Source organism: Salvelinus alpinus, chromosome 1, assembly GCF_045679555.1.
Source record: "Salvelinus alpinus chromosome 1, SLU_Salpinus.1, whole genome shotgun sequence".
In the NCBI taxonomy this organism is placed as follows: Eukaryota; Metazoa; Chordata; class Actinopteri; order Salmoniformes; family Salmonidae; genus Salvelinus; species Salvelinus alpinus.
The window spans coordinates 98,162,562-98,188,495 of NC_092086.1; the positions used below are offsets into that span (position 1 = coordinate 98,162,562).

Below are 25,934 nucleotides of genomic sequence, written 5' to 3' on the forward strand. Positions count from 1 at the left end.
TGATAGAAAATAAGTATTTATTTCATAATTGTAAAAATTATAGGCTATAAGTTGACAGAAGACACTTTCTGACTTTCACCCAACTATACAGTAATCCTTCCTATGACCAAAGGCAGACCAACACACTCTAACACATCTTGCTATCTACCTATAAAAACAACTGTCCCTGGATCCCAATAGCTTTCTTCACAAGGAAATGCCACTTTAGAAAATGTCCATATGTTACACCCATGCAATTTGCTTCTGGAGGTGCACCTGTCAGGGTGATTGCAATAAATTGAGAGTGCATTCATCCAAAGGCATAGTGGTAGTCTAAACCTGGTTTGTCTGTAGTCTAAATTGGTTTATCGGTAGTCTAAATTGTTTTAATTATTCATCCATGTTTCTTTAGACTACAATTTGTTCTATTATTTATTCTTCAAAGTGCTTTAACATAAAGTTTACAATATAAGAAAAGGACATCTCAATATGTACAACACGAATACATGAGTTATACAGTAACAGGGACTAATATCCACATTATTTTTGTTAGTTCACAGACAACCAATAATACGAAGTAACCCTTTACCGACAGGTATAGCTCATTATAATGTGATTGTAATTCATGTTAATACTTGTCATAAGCATGTACCGGTATGACCCCTATTATACCGGTCTCTCCTGCATAGTGTTACCGAATATACAAACTCAATGTGTCCCTGTTCTTTTGGAACTTTCTTTCTTTTATTGCTATTCAATTCCTTCTTCAGTGTTGTTGCTCTGGATTTAACCTTCATATCACACTCCTCCTTACAAGCACATCAAAACATTAATAGAAAGACAAACCAAACCAACTGCCAAAAATGTACAGCACCTTCCAACAGGCCTGTGTGGATTTGGTTCATGTTCTTATACGGCCTTTATACACACACACACACACCACAGAGTTGTAGTGGTTAAGATACCATTATTCAGAGTTAAACAACATTCAAAATGTAATGAACAATCAAAAGTGCATCTGTTCAGTAGGAATAGACAAAGCCAGTGCTCGGTATGTTATACATAGGTGAATGAAACGTTCTTTGGGAGGCAAGCAGGAATTCTTCAAACAGCCCAACATAGGCATTGAGGGAGATAAACATCTAGGAAGCCTTGCTCTGAATGATTAGGAACAGGATGGAGAAATATATATTTCTAGACGTCTCATTTGAGTGAGTTCATGGACATCAGGATACTGGGTTGCTCCTCAATGATGCGCACCAGCAGGTTGTCAATGTAGTGCTCCAGCTCCTTGATCTTGTTGTCCCTCTTGGAAAGCTGGTCCTGCTGCTTCACCACCAGGGAGATCAGCTCCTCCTGGGTCAACTGGGAGTACTGACCTTTGACCCCTGTGTCTTTGACCTAGAAGGAAAGAGGGGAATGGAGGTGGTATGAGTCAGTGCCATTTATATGTTTCCATATAATTCTCCAAAGATATGCCATGCATTACCCATTAAGCAATGTTCAGTCTATACATGAAACATGCTAAACTTTAAGCACCTACCAAGGCTCCTGTAGTTTTTTTTCTTTACATAAGCAGAAAGGATTCAATGCACAAAAAATGTATAGCTTTCAGACACTTGTAATGGATGGCATGCTTAGGTGCAATGTCAACCAGATCTAATTTCTAAGGAGTCCTGGAGCCTATGACGTCCCACACATGATTCTGTCTCACTCCTGATTGGAGGAATTGCAAGTGTTACTTCTGGACTTGTCTCCGTGTTGCTGTGCTGTTTGTTGCTACTTGGCTACCTGTTTTTACTTTTATTAACAGTTTAATCAAAATCAGCATTTAACACATTTACCAATGTCTATGTTTTTTCCTCACTCAACTTTTTCACCCCGGACGCTTTATCTGGACATGGTTCTACAGGACCTCCACCAGCTGAAAAAGCTAAGTAGTAACATTAACACTATGCCTTCTAATTGCAGTCGCTGTACTCTTAATATACAAGACAACTTTCTCCTTATTGTGAGGATAGCCGTGTTACAAGCCCAACTTCCGATGCAATCGTTAGGCAAGGGAAATTTAAATGTAGGAAGGGATGAAACAGCGTCTGCGCCACCAGTAAGTACAGATAGTAGTATAAATCCCCCCCACACAGTCCTTGCAGCAGAACAATTTTCTCAAGGCTTCTGGAAAGAAATTCTGTTGGCACACTCAACCTGTGTCGCTCATTCAACTGAACGAAATGTTTGACCGGTTCTCCCCATTAAGCAACGAGTCGGAGTCAGAGGCCGAGCCTTCTCAGGTCTCTCCTCCACCTGTTACGGGGTTTGAGCCATTGGCGACTCCATTACCCCCAACATTAGACTTAAAAAGAATCATCCAGCGATCATACACTGTTGACCAGGCGGCAGGGCTACCGACGTAAAGGCTAATCTGAAGAGGGTACTGGCTAAGGCTAAAACTGTAGAGCGTAGAGTATAGGGCAGTGGAGGCTCCTTAGAGGAGGAAGGGGAGGACCACCCTCCCCTCAGTGAAATTTCATAAAAATAAAAAGTGAAACATGAAAAAAGTTATTATTTTTTTGATAAAACTATATTAAATATATTCATATGTCACCAAATAATTGATTAAATAACACGTTTTTGCAATAAAGGTCTACAGTAACGTCAACAGCACTGTCTGGGGTAGCACCATGGTGCAGGCGGAGGACAGCTAGCTTCCATCCTCCTCTGGCTACATTGACTTCAATACAAAACCTAGGAGGCTCATAGGCCTCACCCCCTTCCATAGACATACATGGTAATTATGATCACTTCCGGAGGACGTCCTCCAACCAATCAAAGCTTTTGCAGTATGAACTGACATGCTATCCATCCAATCATAGAATTAGGATCAGAGAATGAACTATTGAGTTGTATTGGGATTGTGCCACAGAGCATTATGGGTGTTCTATGTGTTGAGAACTTGGTGACATTGTTGTATAGAGATTAAGAATGAAAAGTGATAGGTAAGCATTTTTTGGGATATTATTCAACTCAATTTAGTTTTTTCAAATTACAGGAAACTGAGGAGGTATATTATCAATTGTTTTCTTGGTTTAGAACTTATTTTTGTGTCCAGTTGGTGCAATTTATTTAAATTTCCTTGCTAACTTCAGTAGCTAGCTAGCTACCAGCGCCAGTGTGCAGTTTTCTGCATCAGAATTGTAGAATGGCCAACGCTGCCGAAAATGTTGTGGACTTTTTGTTGAAGAACCCCTTTCATTCTCTGGGGTACACAGAAAAGGTGCAAATTAAAAGCAAGGGTCGACCTCTGCCTGAGATCAGTTTCATGAAGAAGGATGAGAAGGTGAGGGCATTCAATACCACCTGGTATCAAATGTATAGCTGGTTAACAGGGAGCCTATCATCAAGCCGCCTGTATCGCGCTGGCCTTGCCTGCGTTTTTGCCATTGCAAGAATTTGCTTTTAGAAGAGACGACGAGATGGAAATTTCCGCCGACAAGGGAAACTACAAGGAGCTTGCAGAGGAAATTGCACGTTACGATGCTTTACTTGCTGAACATATCGAACTTTCCACTTTCCTCTGGTATTTATTTAGCACATAATCACTCCGGACAGACACAAGCAAAAACTCATGATATAAATGTTGCAGCAGCCTAGGCTGTTGTTGTTGTTGAGTTTATTTTATTTTTACAGGGACAGTGCACATTAATCAACGTTTCAGTAAAAGTGCCAGTTTTAGCCAGCCGGCTAATTTTCAACCGCAGTCCCGAGGCTACACCTAAACATTGGAAATCTGACATGCTGTACGGGATGAAAACAAGACTATTTTTCAGTCTGATCAACTGTAGGCTACTAATAAGAGCAGCTGCGTACAGCCTATGCGCCCTGTCCACCTGGTCAGGGTAAACTAATAATGTTGTTTATATTCAAAATTGGGCTGGCTAGGCTGACTATACGTTTTTAATCCATAATTATTAACTGGAATTAATGAATCAACATAATAGTGATGACAGATGTGAGTAAATGTTTTGTAAGGCCTACAGTTGCATAGGCCTGCATGATGCAAACATGCATAAAGCAAGCTCAGTTGTTGTCTCTGTGTCTGGGTAGAGGAAATTCCCCTCTTAATCTAGTCTAAATATAATTCATATGAACAAGTATAAGGTTGCTGCAGCTTGACAGCGTTTTCATCCCCCCCAAGGCCAGGAGTTTTTAAAAATCATGTGACCTGATTAGGAAAAACTGGTCCCATCATAGCCCATATAAAACCTTTTAACAACTGATTAATCACTGTCATACCTTATAGGGTCCAGAGTTTTCCTAGTTAGGTTAACATATAAGGAAAAACTCCAGGCCCCAGGGGGTAAAATTGTCCCACTGTGCTGGGACCTACGGTGGCACCAGTCTGCTTGCAGTTGTCGGTTATCGTCAGGTATGTGGATGATCAGGGATTTATTCAGGAACGTTTCTTGGGCTACTTTGATGTGTCAAGTGGGCGAGATGCGCAGTCTGTGTTCGACTTTATGAATTTTGAGATGTCTGAGTTTAAGTTCATAGAGAAATCCGTTGTCCAAACCTACGATGGCGCAGCTGTAATGGAATGAATCTGCTATTTGTATTTACAGCCAAGTCCCCTCCTGCTCCCTGATTAAGAGGTGATGACTACTCCACTCCACTGCCTTTGTCAACTTTCTCCTGACATGAACTGAAGCCACGTCTCACGTGCCCGCTCATCCACTGGCACATTGAATGTTTCCCCTCCAAGCACTGTGAATACCCCTATAAAGTATCTCATTCCTGTATGTAGAGTCAATCACATACACAATCACATTATAACACATCAATGATTTTACTCCTTGCTTGGACGAACTAATTATTGGCTCTTTTGTCTAACTGTGTAGTGTGTTATTGTTTTTTTGTCTTCCCAGTCAAATCCTATCCTGTACTGGTCAAGCCTCTGAACACCTCAACTCATGCCTCATACCCTCATTCAATCACTGCTGTGATCCCTTTCCCACACGGTGTAAGTAGCCCTCTCATTCCCATAATATTGTACTATAAATGTCTTTATTAAATGCTTTAGGTTAAAATAATTAGTCTTTGACGATTTTTTAAACACACTTCGTCATCTCTGTGCATTATGCACCTATACCGTGGGTCTCCCATTCTCCTCAATTGTTCAAGTCACCAGCCTTCACTGGTAGAGGGATATTGCTATCCATGTCAGCACCAACGATGTTAGGATGAAACAGTCAGAGGTCACCAAGCGCAACATAGCTTCAGCATGTAAATTAGCTAGAAAGATGTGTCGTTATCAAGTAATTGTCTCTTGCCCAGGCCCAGTTAGGGGGATTGATGAGCTCTACAGCAGAATATCACAAGTCAATCGCAGGTCGAAAACTGTTTCCTGCCCCTCCCAAAAGATAGAATTTGTAGATAATTGGCCCCTCTTTCAGGGACTCGCCCACAAACAGGACCAAGCCTGACCTGCTGAGGAGTGACGGACTCCATCCTAGCTGGAGGGGTGCTCCCATTTCATCTATCAACATAGACAGGGCTCTAACTCCTCTAGCGGCACAATGAGATTGCCTGCTGCCTGGCCTGCACCCTGTTTGCCAGCATGCTAGCTTAGTGGAGTCTGCCACTAGCAGTCAGTGTAGTCAGCTCAGCTATCCCCTTGAGACCATGTCTGTGCCTCGATCTAGGTTGAGCAAAACTAAACATGGCGGTGTTTGCGTTAGCAATCTCACTGGAATAAAGACTTCCTCCATTCCTGTCATTATTGAAAGATGATTGTGATATCTCACATCTCAAAATAGGGCTACTTAATGTTAGATCCCTCACTTCCAAGGCAGTCATAGTCAATTAACTAATCACTGATCATAATCTTAATGTGATTGACCTGACTGAAACATGGTTTGAGCCCGATGAATTTACTGTGTTAAATGAGGCCTCTGCTCCTGGTTACACTTGTGACCATATCCCCCGTGCATCCCGCAAAGGCGGAGGTGTTGCTAACATTTACGACAGCATATTTCAATTTACAAAAAAAAGACTGCGTTCGTCTTTTGAGCTTCAAGTCATGAAATCTACGCAGCCTACTCAATCACTTTGTATAGCTACTGTTTACAGGCCTCCTGGGCCGTATACGGTGTTCCTCACAGAGTTCCTTGAATTCCTAATTCAGACCTTGTAGTCATGGCAGATAATATACACATTTTTGGTGACTTTAATATTTACATGGAAAAGTCCACAGACCTGCTCCAAAAGGCTTTAGATGCCATCATCGACTCAGTGGGTTTTGTCCAACATGTCTCCGGACCTACTCATTGCCACAGTCATACCCTGGATCTAGTTTTGTCCCGTGAGATAAATATTGTGGATCTAAATGTTTTTCCTCACAATCCTGGACTATCGGACAACCGTCTTATTACGTTTGCAATCGCAACAAATAATCTGCTCAGACTCCATCCAAGGATCATCAAAAGCCGTGCTATAAATTCTCGGACAACAAAAATGTTCCTAGATGCCCTTCTAGACTCCCTCCACCTACTCAAGGACGTAAGAGTACAAAAATTGGTTAACCACCTAACTGAGGATCTACATTTAACAGTGTGTAATACCCTAGATGCAGTTGTACCCCTAAAAACATTTGCCACAAGATATTTGCTCCCTGGTACACAGAAAATACCCGAGCCCTGAAGCAAGCTTCCGACTAGCTTGGAAAGACAGTACCGTGCAATATCGAAGAGCTCTCACTGCTGCTCGATCATCCTATTTTTCCAACCTAATTGAGGAGAATAAGAACAAAATAACATTTATTTATTTTTGATACTGTCGCAAAGCTAACTAAAAAGCAGCATTTTCCAAGAGAGGATGGCTTTCACTTCAGCAGTGATGAATTCATGAACTTCTTCGATGAAAAGATCACGATCATTAGAAAACAAATTATAGACTCCTCTTTGAATCTGCACATTTTCCAAAACTCAGTTGTCCTGAGTCTGCACAGAACTGCCAGGACCTAGGATCAATGGAGACACTCAAGTTTTTTAATCCTGTATCTCTTGACACATTCATGGAAATAGTCATGGCCTCTAAACCTTCAAGCTGCATACTGGACCCTATTCCAACTAAACTACTGAAAAGAGCTACTTCCTCTGTTTGGCCCTCCTATGTTGAACATAATAAATGGCTTCCTATCCACCGGATGTGTACCAAACTGTTGAAAAAGCCAAACCTTGACCAGGAAAATGTAAAGAAAACTATTGGCCTACAGTACCAGTCAAAAGTTTGGACACATATTTACATTTAAGTCATTTAGCAGACGCTCTTATCCAGAGCGGCTTACAAATTGGAAAGTTCATACATATTCATCCTGGTCCCCCCGTGGGAATTGAACCCTGGTCCCCCCGTGGGAATTGAACCCACAACCCTGGCGTTGCAAGCGCCATGCTCTACCAACTGAGCCACACGGGACCACACACCTACTCATTCAAGGGTTTTTCTATATTTTTACTATTTTCTACATTGTAGAATAATAGTGAAGACATCAAAACTATGAAATAACACATATAGAATCTTGTATTAACCAAAAAAGTGTTAAACAAACAAATATATTTTACATTTGAGATTCTTCAAAGTAGCCACCTTTTACCTTGATGACAGCTTTGCACATTCTTGGCATTCTCTCAACCAACTTCATGAATAAGTCACCTGGAGTGCATTTCAATTAACAGGTGTGTCTTGTTAAAATACAAATGTTGGAATTTCTTTTTCTTAATGCGTTTGAGCCAATCAGTTGTGTTTTGACAATGTAGGGGTGGTATACAGAAGATAGCCCTATTTGGTAAAAGACCAAGTCCACATTATGGCAAGAACAGCTCAAAAAAGCTAAGAAAAAACTACAGTCCATCAGTACTTTAAGACATGAAGGTCAGACACAAAAAAACATCAAGCGCTATGCTGAAACTGGCTCTCATGAGGACTGCCACAGGAAAGGAAGACCCAGAGTTACCTCTGCTGCAGAGGATGAGTTCATTAGAGTTAACAGACTCAGAAATTGCAGCCCAAATAAATGCTTAAGAGTTCAAGTAACACACATCTCAATATCAACTGTTCAGAGGAGACTGCGTGAAATCAGGCCTTCATGGTCGAATTGCTGCAGAGAAACCACTACTACAGGACACCAATAAGAAGAAGAGACTTGCTTGGGCCACGAAACACGAGCAATGGACATTAGTCTACTGGAAATCTATACTTTAGACTGAAGAGTCCAAATTTGAGATATTTGGTTCCATCCACCGTTTCTTTGTGAGACGCAGAGTAGGTGAACGGATGATCTCCGTATGTGTGGTTCCCACCGTGAAGCACGGAGGAAGAGGTGTGATGGTGACACTGCTGGTGACACTGTATGTGATTTATTTTGAATTCAAGGCACACTTAACAAGCATGGCTACCACAGCATTCTGCAGCGATACACCATCCTATCTGGTCTGCGATTAGCAGGTCTGTCATTTGTTTTTCAACAGGACAATGACCCAACACACCTCCAGGCTGTGTAAGGGCAATTTGACCAAGAAGGAGAGTGCTGCATCAGATGACCTGGCCTCCACAATTCCCCAACCTCAACCCAATTGAGATGGTTTGGAATGAGTTAGATCGCAGAATTAAGGAAAAGCAGCCAACAAGTTCTCAAAATATGTAGAAACTCCTTCAAGACTGTTGGAAAAGCATTCCAGGTGAAGCTGGTTGAGAGAATGCCAAGAGTGTGCAATGCTGTCATCAAGGCAACGGGTGGCTACTTTGATCAATCTAAAATATATTTTGATTTGTTTAACACGTTTTTGGTTACTACATGATTCCATGTGTTATTTCATTCTGTTGTCTTTACTATTATTCTACAATGTAGAAAATAGTAAAACAAAGAATAACGCTTGAATGAGTAGATGTGTCCAAACTTTTACTGGTACTTTATATCGAATCTCCCATTCCTCAAATTTTTTTTCTTAAAGCCGTTGCTACTCACTGCTTTCCTGAAGACAAATAATGTTTTATTCTGGTTTTAGACCACATCATAGCAGACTGCTCTCGTGAAGGTGGTAAATTACCTTTTAATGGCGTCAGACCAAGGCTCTGCATCTGTCCTCGTGCTCCTAGACCTTAGTGCTGCTTTTGACACCATCGATCACCACATTCTTTTGGAGAGATTGGAAACCCAAATTGGTCTACACAGACAAGTTCTTGACTGTTTTAGATCGTATCTGTCGGAAAGATATCAGTTCATCTCTGTGGGTGGTTTGTCCGCTGACAAATCAACTGTAAGTTTTGGTGTTCCTCAAGGTTACGTTTCAGAACCACTATTGTTTTCACTATATATTCAAACTCTTTGGTGATGTCATTCGGAAACAAAATGTAAACTTTCACTGCTATGCGGACGACAGCTGTACATTTCGATAAAACATGGTGATGCCCCAAAATCGCATACCCTGGAAGCCTGTGTTTCAGACATAAGGAAGTGGATGGCTGCAAATGTTCTACATTTAAACTCGGGCAAAACAGAGATGCTAGTTCTAGGTCCCAAGAAACAAAGGGATCTGGTGTTGGATCTGACAATTAATCTTGATGGTTGTACAGTCGTCTCAAATAAAACTGAAGGACCTAGGCGTTACTCTGGACCCTGATCTCTTTTGACGAACCTATCAAGAATATTTCAAGGACAGCTTTGTTCCATCTTCGTAACATTGCAAAAATCTTTAACTTTTGTCCAAAAATGATGCAGAGAAGCTAATCCATGCTTTTGTCACGTCTAGATTAAACTACTGCAATGCTCTACTCTCTGGCTATCTGGATAAAGCACTAAATAAACTTCAGTTAGTACTAAACACAGCTGCTAGAATCTTGACTAGAACCCAAATATTTGATCATATTACTCCAGTGCTAGCCTCTCTACACTGGCTTCCTGTTAAGGCTAGGGCTGATTTCAAGGTTTTACTGCTAACCTACAAAGCAATACATGGGCTTGCTCCTACCTATCTCTCCAATTTGGTCCTTCCGTACATACCTACACGTATGCTAGGGTCACAAGACGCAGGCCTCATTATTGTCCCTAGAATTTCTAAGCAAACAGCTGGAGGCAGGGCTTTGTCCTATAGAGCTGCATTGTTATGGAATGGTCTGCCGATCCATGTGAGAGACGCAGACTCGGTCTCGACCTTTAAGTCTTTACTGAAGACCCATCTCTTCAGTAGGTCCTACGATTGAGTGTAGTCTGGCCCAGGGGTGCGAAGGTGAACGGCAAGGCACTGGAGCGACAAACTGCCCTTGCTGTCTCTGCCTGGCAAACTCCCCTCTCTCCACTGGGATTATCTGCCTCTGACCCTTTTAATGGGGGCTGAGTCACTGGCTTACTAGTACTCTTCCATGCCGTCCCTAGGAGGGGTGCGTCACTTGAGTAGGTTGAGTCACAGGCCTGGTTTTGCCTCCCCCCGGGCTCATGCAGTGGAGGAGATCTTCGTGGGCTATACGCAGCCTTGTCTCAGGGTAGTAAATTGGTGGTCTGTTGATATCCCTCTAGTGGTGTGGGGGCAGTGCTTTGGCAAAGTGGGTGGGGTTATATCCTGCCTGGTTGGCTCTGTCCGGGGACATTGTCGGACACGGCCATAGTGTCCCCCGACCCCCCCGTCTCAGTCTCCAGTATCTATGCTCCAATAGTCTGTGTGCCGGGGGGCTAGCGTCAGTCTGTTATATCTGGTGTAAATCTCCTGTCTTATCTGGAGTCCTGTGTGAATTTAAGTATGCTCCCTCTAATTCTCTCTCCCTCCCCTCACAGAGGATCTGACCCTAGGACCATGCCTCAGGACTACCTGGCCTGATGACTCCTGACTGTCCCCAGTCCTCCTGGTCATGCTGCTGCTCCAGTTTCAACTGTTCTGCTGGCGGCTATGGAACTCTGACCTGTTCACCGGACGTGCCATCTTTTCCCGGACCTGCTGATTTTGCCTCTCTACCGCACCTGCGGTCTCGACCTCTGAATGACCCTGCTGGTCATCTATGAACGTCTTGAAGAACAAGCTGGCCTTAATGGCCATGTACTGTACTAGCTCCACCCTGCACAGCCAGAAGAGGATTGGCCACCCCTCAAAGCCTGGTAAGTCTCTAGGTTTCTTCCTAGGTTCCTGCCTTTCTAGGGAGTTTTTCCTAGACACCGTGCTTCTACATCTGCATTGTTTACCGTTTGGGGTTTTAGGCTGGGTTTCTGTATTTCACTTTGCGACATCTGCTGATGTAAAAAGTGCTTTAGAAATACATTCGATCGATTGTGCCCATATCATCAATCAGACTCGAGAGAAGATTGTGTGGTGTGAGCTCTGACTGCTTTGTGAGAACTCATTCAGAGCTCTGATCTCTCAGATCCCAACACCATAGGCAAATGCCAGTGTTATTCACAGTGAGCTTAAGGTGAGTCACTGTCAAGATAAATAATGTTTGTGGGAATTGTTTATAGTGAGCATTTGGTGGGAGGGCTTGTTGAGACTGTGTGTGTGTGTGTGTGTGTGTGTGTGTGTGTGTGTGTGTGTGTGTGTGTGTCCATGTGTGTGTGTGCACCATGTGTGTGTGTGTGTGTGTGTGTGTGTGTGTGTGTGTGTGTGTGTGTGTGTGTGTGTGTGTGTGTGTGTGTGTGTGTGTGTGTGTGTGTGTACCATGTGTGTGTGTGTACCATGTGTGTGTGTGTACCATGTGTGTGTCGGCGTGCGCGCAGCAAGAATGGGAATATTGCACTGAGGTTTTAATAAAACCAACTGTGCATGCATCAAGGAACTGGAATGGATAAATTGAAACAGCAGCAGAGGGCATTTTCATGAGGTGCCTGGGGGAATGGTTTCAAAGATATCCTGGTACCTTATTTGCATAAGATTATTATGATAATATTATCAAGAAGAGCCACTGCTGTGCATATTACAGGGCATAAGGCTAAGCATATACTGTATGTGCATATTAACATGCACACACTTTCCCAAAATAGATTGTAGACACAATGAGGTCTGATTATTTAGTACACATACCTCCTGCCTAAAGCAGATCTATGTTGACAGGTGATTGCTGAGAGAACCTGTAGGTAGCTCTTTCATCTGCTGCTGGTGTGCATCAGTTCACTCAATGCTGTTCCCATTGCTCTCATGGGAGAGATATATTGCATTAGTACCTTTATCTTCTCTTGAAGGACACCGAGGAATCCTGTAGATATGCCAGCCTGCCCCTCCTGGATGTTGGAGGCTGGCTGGTTTTCCAGGGAGCTCAAGGGCTTTACTGGATGGGGCCTGAATAGAGATAGACAGGGAGACAGAGACAGTCAAAATGAGAGAGGCTCAAACTTTCCTGAAGTGTTGTGATATTTGAGGAGATGCAGCAGGTGGATATGGGGAATATGCGGATAATGACATTTTCTCAGAAAGCAAGTGTAATTGCTGCCAACAGCTTGAAATGATTTGTTCAATCCGGTGGACCAAAAATGTATTTAACCAGTCAAGTCAACTAAGAACAAATTCTTAATTACAATGATGGCCTGGCAAGAGGAGGCAAAAGGCCTCCTGTGAGGACGGGGGCTGGGATTAAAAAATAAATAAAATCAATGTAAAACAAAACGGACAACACAGAGTTAGACATGACAAGCAAGCCGAGCATGGGTTCTTCTTCCCTCTTGACTGATTCCCATCATACGTGACACAGTGGCAAGCATATCTCTTCTTTCCCTCTCATATAAGGTTAGACTGCAGAGGAGCCACAGTGTACACACACTCTGAACAATGGCATTTTACAGGCGCCACTGAGATTTGTCTGAGATTCTACAGGGAGAATAACTTGTCAAAAAGCAATGAAAGCTGCAAAGGCTGGCATTTCTATAGCCATGATTCATACTGGGCCGAGGGGATTGTGTGAATGACATCGCAATTAAATAGAGCTAAATTAGATTTGCAGTAATTAGTAAGTGCTCTTTTGATTACTTAATATAGTGCTAATTTCTCTGGGGAGCTATGTTCATGTTGCTTTACGTTAAACTATGTTAATAATAACTACAGAATTATATAATCATTATTAAAGTAGTACTAGCTATGATGTCCTGTACAACTTTTGAAAGTATTGCAAAAACAACTTGGTCAGAAGTTCCATTGATTCAATTCAGGTAAGTGAAATTAAACATTTTATAAGAGAGTAAAATTATTTTACAAGGGTCACATTCATGAAGTGTTCTCGAACAATGCATCCTACAAGCGATTGGAAAGGTTTAGTGAATCTAACTACAGTACAGGAGAGGTTTCGTGGAGAGCACAAAGCTGCTACACACTACAGGAAAAGGCTGCAATCTCTCTCTCACCTGCGTGTGCTTGAGGTAGGCCTGTCCCCTCTCCCTCCCCCCTCCTCTCCACTGCAATGCTCTGCAACGGAGGACATAGCTCCAGCCTGAAGCAGGATCCTCTGGCCAGGGAGAGAGCTTGTCTGGGGAGGACAGTTACTCCTGCCCCCTGATCCGTTCAGGGGCTTGGGTTGGGGTAGGAAGGAGAGGGCAGGTGAGGGTACACATGGGGGCTGGGCAATGTTAACACAAGTTAGTGCCACACCCACACCTCGATTCTGCATTGTTTCTGAGATACTTGAAGAAAGCTTACTCAAAGAGGAAGCCCCTGGGCTTTGTAGTTTTACAGAACTCTGTTTACCAGTATCCTCCTCTCTAGAGGTGGATGTTTTCTTCAATGGAGGCAAGGGAACACAGACCCGCTCTGCTAATGTGTTTTTGATGGAACGGGAGCCATCTCCAACTAGCAGAACATCTGGTGTTGGAAGCTCCATTGAGTCCCCAACCACACTATTCTGCATTGAACCTGGATTTGCTTCTGTGGAGGTACGACTCTGATGATTGGGAGAGTCTAGGCTCTCCTGATGTTCACCAGTTAGTCTCTGTTCTTCACCGTGTCCAGAGGACTTCTCCATTCTGCAGTCTTCTGCAAAGGGATTATTTGGATCAAACTCAACCAAAGAGTCATGTTCCTCAGTATTCAATTGCTTATCTAATACATCAACTTTTGGCATTGTCTTCCCTGGAGGGTACTGGGGCCTAGAAGGTGCTGGACCTTTATTGTGTATAGCCACCCTCAACCCCCCAGTGGCAGATGGCATGTGTTGTTCTGGTTGGTTCCCATGGTGGGTAGAGCTCTGGCCTCCATTTGTGTGTTCTGTTGTAGCTGTGGAGGAAAATCTCAGTGGTGTGATCATCTGTACTACACGTTGAGAGACCTTGGACATGGAGGCACCTACTATGTCCTTATGTCCCAGGTTCACTCTAGTCATACTCTGGTCCCTCTGTGTCTGGCTTGGAGCCTGGCTTGGTCTGTCTGGAGCAGGACCCTTGTCCATCCTGATACTGGAATGGTCCTGACCACTAACACTCTCCTGGTCATCCCCGCATCCCACCAGTGACATGGAAGATTGATGCCTTGGAGGATGTGGCTGTTTTGTTGGCTTTGTTTGGGCGACGTTCACTGTGACAGAATGAGCGTTGCCCTTGCTAGGCCAGTTGTCCATACGAGCCCAGCGCTGGTTGTTGGGGGGCAGGGGGGCAGGGTCTTTCTTCTCCATTAGATCAGTAGACGGGTCCTGGGAGCCTCTGGTTTCCCCATCGACTCTATGGGAGTCCATAGAAATCTCAATTTCAGGAGACAAGAATGATAAGAAGGGGTTGGAAGACACACTAGGCTGAGAAAGGTTCACCCATGAAGAGGGTCTGGAAGAAGAGGGATAGGGAGGATGCAGTAAGAGAACAAAATCTGCACTTTACAGCTGTATAAGATGGTTGCCTTCACACATTTGAACTTTGCTGATGACAATGTCTAACTACCACACATAAAAAAATATATACAGTACCAGTCAAAAGTTTGGACACACCTACTCATTCAAGGGTTTTTCTATATTTTTACTATTTTCTACATTGTAGAATAATAGTGAAGACATCAAAACTATGAAATAACACATACGGAATCATGTATTAACCAAAAAAAGTGTTAAACAAATAAAAATATATTTTAGATTTGAGAGATTCTTCAAAGTAGCCACCTTTAACCTTGACAGCTTTGCACACTCTTGGCATTCTCTCAACCAGCTTCATGAATAAGTCACCTGGAATGCATTTCAATTAACAGGTGTGTCTTGTTGGAATTTATTTCCTTCTTAATGCGTTTGAGCCAATCAGTTGTGTTGTGACAAGGTAGGGGTGGTATACAGAAGATAGCCCTATTTGGTAAAAGACCAAGTTCATATTATGGCAAGAACAGCTCAAATAATCAAAGAGAAATGACAGTCCATCATTACTTTAACACATGAAGGTCAGTCAATGCGGCAAATTCCAAGAACTTTTAAAGTTTCTTCAAGTGCAGTTGCAAAAACCATCAAGCGCTATGATGAAACTGGCTCTCATGAGGACTGCCACAGAAAGGAAGATGCAGAGTTACCTCTTATTGTTTATTTATTATATTTAACTAGGCAAGTCATTTAAGAACAAATTCTTATTTACAATGATGGTCTACCAAAAGGCCTCCTGCGGGGACCTGGCTGTGATTCAAAACAAAATAAATTAAATAAAAATATAGGACAAAACACACATCACATAAAGAGAGACCTAAGACAACATAGCATAGCAGCAACACATGACAACACAGCATGGTAGCAACACAACATGGTAGCAGCACAGGGTACAAACATTATTGGGCACAGACAACAGCAAAGGGCAAGAAGGTAGAGACAACAATACATCACGCCAAGCAGCCACAACTGTCAGTAAGAGAGTGTCCATGATTGAGTCTTTGAATGAAGAGATTGAGATAAGACTGTCCAGTTTGAGTGTTTGTTGCAGCTCGTTCCAGTCACTAGCTACAGCGAACTGAAAAGACGAGTGACCCAGGGATGTGTGCGCTTTGGGGATCTTTAACAGAATGTGACTGGCAGAACGGTAGTTGTATGTAGAGGATGAGGGCTGCAGTAGATATCTCAGATAGGGGGAAGTGAAGCCTAAGAGGGTTTTATAAATAACAATCAGTGGGTTCATCCAGTGGGTCTTGCGACAGGTATACAGAGATGACCAGTTTACAGAAGAGTATAGAGTGCAGTGATGTGTCCTATAAGGAGCTTTGGTGGCAAATCTGATGGCTGAATGGTAAAGAACATCTAGCCGCTCAGGAGCACCCTTACATGCCGATCTATAAATTACGTCTCCGTAATCTAGCATGGGTAGGATGGTCATCTGAATCAGGGATAGTTTGGCAGCTGGGGTGAAAGAGGAGCGATTAGGATAGAGGAAACCAAGTCTAGATGTAACTTTAGCCTGCAGCTTTGATATGTGCTGAGAGGACAGTGTACTGTCTAGCCATACTTCCAAGTACTTTTATGAGGTGACTATCTGAAGCTCTAAACCCTCAGGAGGTAGTAATCACACCTGTGGGGAGAAGGGCATTCTTCTTACCAAACCACATGACCTTTGTTTTGGAGGTGTTCAGAAAGCTTGTTTGACACTAAGAAAGCTTTGTTGTAGAGCGTTTAACACAATCTGGGGAGGGGCTAGCTGAGTATAAGACTATCATCTGCATATACAGTGGGGCAAAAAAGTATTTAGTCAGCCACCAATTGTGCAAGTTCTCCCACTTTAAAGATGAGAGGCCTGTAATTTTCCTCATAGGTACACTTCAACTATGACAGACAAAATGAGAGAAAAAAATCCAGAAAATCACATTGTAGGATTTTTAATGAATTTATTTGCAAATTATGGTGGAAAATAAGTATTTGGTCAACTACAAACAAGCAAGATTTCTGGCTCTCACAGACCTGTAACCTCTTCTTTAAGAGGCTCCTCTGTCCTCCACTCGTTACCTGTATTAATGGCACCTGTTTGAACTTGTTATCAGTATAAAAGACACCTGTCCACAACCTCAAACAGTCACACTCCAAACTCCACTATGGCCAAGACCAAAGAGCTGTCAAAGGACACCAGAAACAAAATTGTAGACCTGCACCAGGCTGGGAAGACTGAATCTGCAATAGGTAAGCAGCTTGGTTTGAAGAAATCAACTGTGGGAGCAATTATTAGGAAATGGAAGACATATAAGACCACTGATAATCTCCCTCGATCTGGGGCTCCACGCAAGATCTCACCCCGTGGGGTCAAAATGATCACAAGAACGGTGAGCAAAAATCCCAGAACCACACGGGGGGACCTAGTGAATGACCTGCAGAGAGCTGGGACCAAAGTAACAAAGCCTACCATCAGTAACACACTACGCCGCCAGGGACTCAAATCCTGCAGTGCCAGACGTGTCCCCCTGCTTAAGCCAGTACATGTCCAGGCCCGTCTGAAGTTTGCTAGAGAGCATTTGGATGATCCAGAAAAAGATTGGGAGAATATCATATGGTCAGATGAAACCAAAATATAACTGTTTGGTAAAAACTCAACTCGTCGTGTTTGGAGGACAAAGAATGCTGAGTTGCATCCAAAGAACACCATACCTACTGTGAAGCATGGGGGTGGAAACATCATGCTTTGGGGCTGTTTTTCTGCAAAGGGACCAGGACGACTGATCCGTGTAAAGGAAAGAATGAATGGGGCCATGTATCGTGAGATTTTGAGTGAAAACCAGCAAGGGCATTGAAGATGAAACGTGGCTGGGTCTTTCAGCATGACAATGATCCCAAACACACCGCCCGGGCAATGAAGGAGTGGCTTCGTAAGAAGCATTTCAAGGTCCTGGAGTGGCCTAGCCAGTCTCCAGATCTCAACCCCATAGAAAATCTTTGGAGGGAGTTGAAAGTCCGTGTTGCCCAGCAACAGCCCCAAAACATCACTGCTCTAGAGGAGATCTGCATGGAGGAATGGGCCAAAATACCAGCACCAGTGTGTGAAAACCTTGTGAAGACTTACAGAAAACGTTTGACCTCTTTCATTGCCAACAAAGGGTATATAACAAAGTATTGAGAAAAACTTTTGTTATTGACCAAATACTTATTTTCCACCATAATTTGCAAATAAATTCATTAAAAATCCTACAATGTGATTTTCAGGATTTTTTTTTCTCATTTTGTCTGTCATAGTTGAAGTGTACCTATAATGAAAATTACAGGCCTCTCATCTTTTTAAGTGGGAGAACTTGCACAATTGGTGGCTGACTAAATACTTTTTTGCCCCACTGTAAATTGATGAGAGAGCTTCCTACTGCCTGAGCTATGATGTAAATTGAGAAGAGCGTGGGGGTGGATCGAGCCTTGGTGTACACAGTGACAGGCAGTGGCTGAAACAGCAGATGTTCTGACTTTATACACTGCACTCTTTGAAAGAGGTAGTTAGCAAACCAGGCCAAAGACCCCAATACTTCTTTGCCGGCCCACAAGAATGGAATGGTCTAGCGTATCAAAAGCTTTGGCCAATAAAAATAGCAGTAAAACATTACTTAGAATCAAGGGTAATGGTGACATCATTGAGGACCTTTAAGGTTGCAGTGACACATCCATTACCTGAGTGGAAACCAGATTGCTCACCAGAGAGAATACTATAGACATCAAGAAAGCCAGTCAGTTGATTGACAAGTTTTTCCAACAGTTTTGATAAACAGGGCAAAATAGAAATAGGCCTATAACAGTTAGGATCGGCTTGATCTCCCCCTTTAAATAAAGGATGAACCATGGCTGCCTTCAAAGCAATGGGAACCTCCCCAGAGAGGAGAGACAGGTTGAAAAGGTCAGAGAGGCTTGGTGATTAGAGGCAGCAACCTTAAAGAAGAAAGGGTCTAAACCATCTGACCCAGATGGTTTTGGGCTCAAGTTTAAGGAGCTCCTTTAGCACCTCGGACTCAGTGACCGCCTGCAGGGGAAAACTTTGTAGCGGGGCAGAGGAAAAAGAGGGAGGAGCATCGGAGCGCTCTTTTTTTTCCAGAACTTCTTGAGGTTAGACCCACAGTGAGAGAACTGCTCCTTAAAGTAACTAACTTTGGCCCTCTGGATAGCCTGAAAAACCGTATTTCTCATTTGCATGAACAAGAGCTAGTCAGCCTGAATATGCTTGTGCCGAGCCTTTCGCCAAATGCAATTATTTTATTTTTTTTAGGGGGTGGATCAGCTTTAATTTGCGGAAAGCTTGTTGCATCCATCAATGCAATTGTCTGCATCATTTCTAATCCCCCATAAATTTTTTGGTAAATATATATACATATCTATATACATAAACTCAGCAAAAAAAGAAACGTCCTCTCACTGTCAACTGCGTTAATTTTCAGCAAACTAAACGTGTAAATATTTGTATGAACATAAGATTCAACAAATGAGACATAAAACTGAACAAGTTCCACAGACATGTGACTAACAGCAATTGAAAAATGTGTCCCTGAACAAAGGGGGGGGGGTCAAAATCAATCAATGGGATTGAGATCCGGGCTCTTCGCTGGCCATGGCAGAACACTGACATTCCTGTCTTGCAGGAAATCACACACACAGAACGAGCAGTATGGCTGGTGGCATTGTCATGCTGGAGGGTCATGTCAGGATGAGCCTGCAGGAAGGGTACCACATAAGGGAGGATGATGTCTTCCCTGTAAGGCACAGCGTTGAGATTGCCTGCAATGACAACAAGCTCAGTCCGATGATGCTGTGACACACTACCCCAGACCATGATGGACCCTCCACCTCCAAATCGATCCCGCTCCAGAGTACAGGCCTCGGTGCAACGCTGCTGCCTTCAACGATAAAAGTGAATCCGACCATCACCCCTGGTGAGACAAAACCACAACTCGTCAGTGAAGAGCACTTTTGCCAGTCCTGTCTGGTCCGGCGACAGTGGGTTTGTTCCCATAGGCGACGTAGTTGCCGGTGATGTCTGGTGAGGACTTGCATTACAACAGGCCTACAAGCCTTCAGTCCAGCCTCTCTGTCTATTGCGGACAGTCTGAGCACTGATGGAGGGATTGTGTGTTCCTGGTGTAACTCGGGCAGTTGTTGCCATGCTGTACCTGTCCCGCAGGTGTGATGTTCAGATGTACCGATCCTGTGCAGGTGTTGTTACACCTGGTCTGCCACTGCGAGGATGATCAGCTGTCCGTCCTGTCTCCCTGTAGCGCTGTCTTAGGCGTCTCACAGTACGGACATTGCAATTTATTGCCCTGGCCACATCTGCAGTCTTCATGCCTCTGTGCAGCATGCCTAAGGCACGTTCACGCAGATGAGCATCTTTCTTTTGGTGTTTTTCAGAATTGTTCATAAGTTTTCATAATTGTGACCTTAATTGCCTACCGTCTGCAAGCTGTTAGTGTCTTAACGACCGTTTCACAGGTGCATGTTCATTAATTTAATCAGATTTAAGCATAACTTTTGTATGACTGATGCCTTTAGTGAGAGGTCTAATGCTTTAATAATTTCTGACCCTCCGAATTCATATTCATTATATAAAATAGGCCCTTTTAATTTTGTCTGGCTTGTCATTCCAAATAAAATGTTATATTTTGTGTTCATATAATTTAAAAAGCATGTCACCAGGCGCAGGCAAAACCATAAGCAAATAGGTCAACTGTGATATGATTAAAGAGTTAAATCAGGGTAATTTTTCCACAAATTGACAGGTATTTTCCATTCCATGGAACAGTAGCAAGATCTTATCTATTTTTGCTAACTTTCTATAAAAATGTATTGGAGTCAGAACATTTCTTTCGGGATATGTATACCGAGTATGTCCACATCCCCGTCAGACCATTTTATTGGTAAACTACACGGTAATGTAAAAGTAGCTTTTTTTAGTGATCCAATACGTGAAAATTGGTTTTAATCCAGAGGTTAGAAAAAGTATCTAGATCCTCTATGAGGCTGTGGATGGATTCTAATTGTGGTTTTAAAAGAAAATGAATCATCAGCGTACAATGGCACCTTTTGATTTCAAGCCTTGGATTTCTAATCCTTTAATATTATTGTTGGATCTAATTTTAACAGCTAACATTTCGATGGCGATAATGAATAAATATGCCGATAGTGGACAGCCTTGTTTTAACACTCTTGACAGTTTAAAACTTTGAAATGTAGCCATTATTTATTATTTTACACACACACACACACACACACACACACACACACACATACATATACAACTTTAATCCATTTTATAAGACATTCTCCAAAATTGAAATATTCTAGGCATTTTTATACAGTTGAAGTCGGAAGTTTACATACACCTTAGCCAGATACATTTAAACTCAGTTTTTCACAATTCCTGACATTTAATCCTAGTAAACATTCCCTGTCTTAGGTCAGTTAGGATCACCACCACACAATTTTTCCAACAATTGTTAACAGACAGACTATTTCACTTATAACTCACTGTATCACAATTCCAGTGGTTCAGAAGTTTACATACACTAAGTTGACTGTGCCTTTAAACAGCTTGGAAAATTCCAGAAAATGATGTCATGGCTTTAGAAGCTTCTGATAGGCTAATTGACATTGTTTGAGTCAATTGGAGGTGTAGCTGTGGATGTATTTCAAGGCCTACCTTCAAACTCAATACCTCTTTGCTTGACATCATGGGAAAATCTAAAGAAATCAGCCAAGACCTCAGAAAAAAGATTGTAGACCTCCACAAGTCTGGTTCATCCATGGGAGCAATTTCCAAACGCCTGAATGTACCACGTTCATCTGTACAAACAATAGTACACAAGTATAAACACCATGGGACCACGCAGCCGTCATACCGCTCAGAAAGGAGACGCGTTCTGTCTCCTAGAGATGAACGTACTTTGGTGCGAAAAGTGCAAATCAGTCCCAGAACAACAGCAAAGGATCTTGTGAAGATGCTGGAGGAAACAGATACAAAAGTATCTATATCCACAGTAAAACAAGTCCTATATCGACATAACCTGAAAGGCCGCTCAGCAAGGAAGAACCACTGCTCCAAAACCGCCATAAAAAGCCAGACCACGGTTTGCAACTGCACATGGGGACAAACATCATACTTTTTGGAGAAATGTCCTCTGGTCTGATGACACAAAAATAGAACTGTTTGGCCATAATGACCATCCTTGTTTGGAGGAGAAAGGGGGAGACTTGCAAGCCGAAGAACACCATCCCAACCGTGAAGCACGGGGTTGGCAGAATCATGTTGTGGGAGTGCATTGCTGCAGGAGGGACTGGTGCACTTCACAAAATAGATGACATCATGAGGAAGGGAAATTATGTGAATATATTGAAGCAACATCTCAAGACATCAGTCAGGAAGTTAAAGCTTGGTCACAAATGGGTCTTCCAAAATGAACAATTACCTCAAGCATACTTCCAAAGTTGTGGCAAAATGGCTTAAGGACAACAAAGTCAAGGTATTGAAGTGGCCATCACAAAGCCGACCTCAATCCTATAGAAAATGTGTGGGCAGAACTGAAAAAGCGTGTGCGAGCAAGGAGGCCTACAAACCTGACTCAGTTACACCAGCTCTGTCAGGAGGAATGGACCAATATTCACCCAACTTATTGTGGGAAGCTTGTTGAAGGTTACCCGAAACATTTGACCCAAGTTAAACAATTTAATGGCAATGCTACTAAATACTAATTAAGTGTATGTAAACTTCTGACCCACTGGGAATGTGATGAAAGAAATAAAAGCTGAAATAAATCCCTCTACTCTTATTCTTACATTTCACATTCTTAAAATAAAGTGGTGATCCTAACTGACCTAAGACAGGGAATTTTTACTAGGATTAAATGTCAGGAATTGTGAAAAACTGAGTTTAAATGTATTTGGCTAAGGTGTATGTAAACTTCCGACTTCAACTGTATCTGTACTGTTAGTCCTTCAATTTCCTTTGTTAATATGGACTCTTGATCTATTGCTTTTGTTTTACAGATGAGTACTGAATTGAATGGCCTCTAAAGGCACATTTAAAAGTCTCCCATACAATAAGGGGATCTGCTGTACCTACAATATATTATGTCGGAAAAAGTCAGTTATAAATTCTTCTGTCCTAGTTAAAAACAAGATACCATCCAGTAGACTTGATTACATTTTCAATATCCTCGTCCACGTCGAAATTCTGAAAGAGTAATATATATGCCAATTATGTGATGGTCCAACCGCATTCTGTCCCGTCATCAACACTAACTTTTTGTGCCAGAGAGAATGACACAAAGTAATAAAGACGACTAGCTTGATTAAGCCTCCGCCATGTATATCTCACTAGGTCAGGGTAATTAAGCCTCCATACCTCCACTAATTCAAATATATACATGACATTCATGATTTCATGACTACAGTTTGTAGTGCAATTTCCTTTACGGTCCATAGAGGCATGTAAAACCGTATTAAAATCTCCCACCATAATAGAGTCTAGTGTTGCTTGTAGAGTGCAATTCTTGAGGTGGAGTACCTCTGCAAGATCACAGTCGAACCAGGGGCTGAACCTGTTTTTAATTCTCCTTTTCTTTATGGGGGAGTGTTTAACAATATCACTGGAAATATCCAAAAAGAAGGTCCAAGCGTCTTCGACAGATCAAGCTCATTCTGTACCAATTTACAAAGGCCAGGTCATGAAGGAAGGCTTGCTCATTAAAGTTTTTTAGCAAGTGTCTATGACAAGGACAGGTCATTTCACTGAGCAGCCATTACGAACACAGGCTGTAAAACAGTGATCAATAACTAATTACAGAAAACACCAGACTGATACCTATCAGAATTGTTTGTGAGGATAACATCGAGGAGAGTAGCCTTTTCTGGGTGTTTGGAGTCATACCTTGTGGGATTGGTAATAATCTGAGAAAGATTTAGGGAGTCCCCATTGCTTTAGGACTTGGTCAGGTGGTTTAAGCATGTCCCAGTTTAGGTCACCTAGCAGGACAAATACAAACTTAGTGTAAGAGGCCAGGAGAGAGCTTAGGGCAGGTAGGGTACAGTCCAGTGCTGATTGAGGACAATAAACATCCAGCAACAGTCAACAAAGAGCTATTTGAAAGTGTAATTCTTAAAACCAGCAAATAAAAGTGTTTGAGGACAGACTTTGGGGAGACAACCGAGCACTGAAGGTGATCCTTGGTAAAGATTGCCACTCCCCCACCTTTGGAAGATCTGTCTTGCCGAAAAAGGTTGTAACCAGAAAGGTTAACATCAGTATTCAAAACACTTCTTAACCACGTCTCAGTAATGACAAACACATCTGGATTGTAGCTGTGAACCCACACTTTCAATTGGTCCATTTTAGGTAATAAGCTTCTAGTGTTAACGTGCAGAAAAGCCAGGCTTTTACGAGAGCAGAAATCAGTGAAACAGATATCAGAGCACAAGTCAGAATTGGGGCTAGCAACAGTAGATTGGCCAGGGTGTACATGCACATTTCCAGATATCATCAACAGTAATACAATCAAGGCACGGCAGAGGACAGGGAGAGCTCTGCAGTGTTGATTTATGACATTTGAATGTGTATTAGATGGCATAAATATCATATTATACAGCAATTTCATTAGGTAACATGAATACAAAGCCGGCAAGAGGTGGTTAGAATAGGATGGGAGGCCAAATGTTTGTGTAACCAATAGAGAGTCCCGATTGTGGGAACAAACAGTCTGTCCCACGGTTGGGTAAACTTATCCTCTGCAGCAGAGGATAAGTTAGAGTTAACTGCACCTCAGATTGCAGCCCGAATAAATGCTTCACAAAGTTCAAGTAACAGACACATCAACTGTTCAGAGGAGATTGCGTGAAATCAGGCCTTCCTCGTCGAATTGCTGCAAAAAAAACACTACTAAAAGGACACCAATAAGAAGAAGCGACTCCACAGCATTCTGCAGCGATACGCCATGCCATCTGATTTGCGCTTAGTGGGATTATCATATGTTTTCAACAGGACAATGAACCAACACACCTCCAGGCTGTGTAAGGGCTATTTGACCAAGGAGAGTAATGGAATGCTGCATCAGATGACCTGGCCTCCACAATCTCCCGACCTCAACCCAATTGAGAGGTTTGGGATGAGATGGACTGCAGAGCGAAGGAAAAGCAGCCAACAAGTGCTAAGCATATGTGGGAACTCCTTCAAGACTGTTGGAAAAGCATTCCTCATGAAGCTGGTTGAGAGAATGCCAAGAGTGTGCAAAGCTGTCATCATGGAAAAGGGTGGCTACTTTGAAGAATCTCAAATATATTTTGATTTGTTTAACACTTTTTTGGTTACATATGATTCCATATGTGTTGTTTCCTAGTTTTGATGTCTCCACTATTATTCTACAATGTGGAAAATAGTAAAAATAAAGAAAAACCCTGGAATGAGTAGGTGTGTCCAAACTTTTGACTGGTACTGTATATAAGAAAAATTGATTTGTTTCTAAAAACTAAATAATGCAATGTCATGAAATAAACAAATGTTTAATTAAATTGAATGTGTTATTTTTTACTTTTATCAAAAACAAAAGTCTTGTTGGAATCCACACACACAAACACATTTAGCAAAGAGGTAGACAACACAAACTACAGAGGTGTTACATCCTAACAAAGTTGTTACTAGGGTGGGACTAATTCTCCAGACAAGACAATGGGAGAAAGGATGGGATTTCATCATTCATTCATTCATTAGGTCTTTATGAGAGACATGACGGTTAGTTATAATGGTTAGGTTAGTTACACAAACACACTAGGGAACAGAAAGGTTAAACATGTAGATTTCAAATAATAAAACAAATGTAAATGATCAATATAAAAGGTAATGCTTGTAGCCTCTGAACCATTCCCTGTTCACATGACCAAACAGACTTGCCTATACTGAGTCATGTCATCCTATTGGATGGTTTCTTTGGTCCAGCCTCATCAGGATACAGATTCGCATGAGTCATTCAACATCAACACCCTCGTTAAAAACTTGAGCAATCACCTAATGCTTTATGTCTCTCTGTAACACCTTTAATATGACTGATCTGTAG

The 25,934-nt window shown here is 42.3% G+C and overlaps 1 protein-coding gene and 1 non-coding gene across 4 annotated transcripts in view; both read right to left on the bottom strand.

Annotated features, from left to right (window-relative positions):
• LOC139535965 (rab11 family-interacting protein 1-like) overlaps window positions 1-25,934 on the bottom strand; it is a 41,399-nt gene continuing 15,465 nt past the window's right edge. Inside the window, exons 4-6 of one of the 3 annotated variants that reach the window (XM_071335999.1) lie at window positions 13,346-14,650; window positions 12,176-12,290; window positions 1-1,380 (exon numbers count right to left, since the gene is read on the bottom strand). In XM_071335999.1, the coding sequence (XP_071192100.1) occupies window positions 1,183-1,380; window positions 12,176-12,290; window positions 13,346-14,650 (1,618 nt within the window). In that variant the 3' untranslated portion in view covers window positions 1-1,182. Of the gene's footprint in view, window positions 1,381-12,175; window positions 12,291-13,345; window positions 14,750-25,934 lie in introns of all 3 variants that reach the window. The other 2 variants (XM_071335991.1, XM_071336008.1) reach the window with 2 other exon arrangements.
• Window positions 7,375-7,451, bottom strand: trnaa-ugc (transfer RNA alanine (anticodon UGC)). The gene has a single exon. It is a non-coding gene; the product is annotated as a tRNA-Ala (tRNA).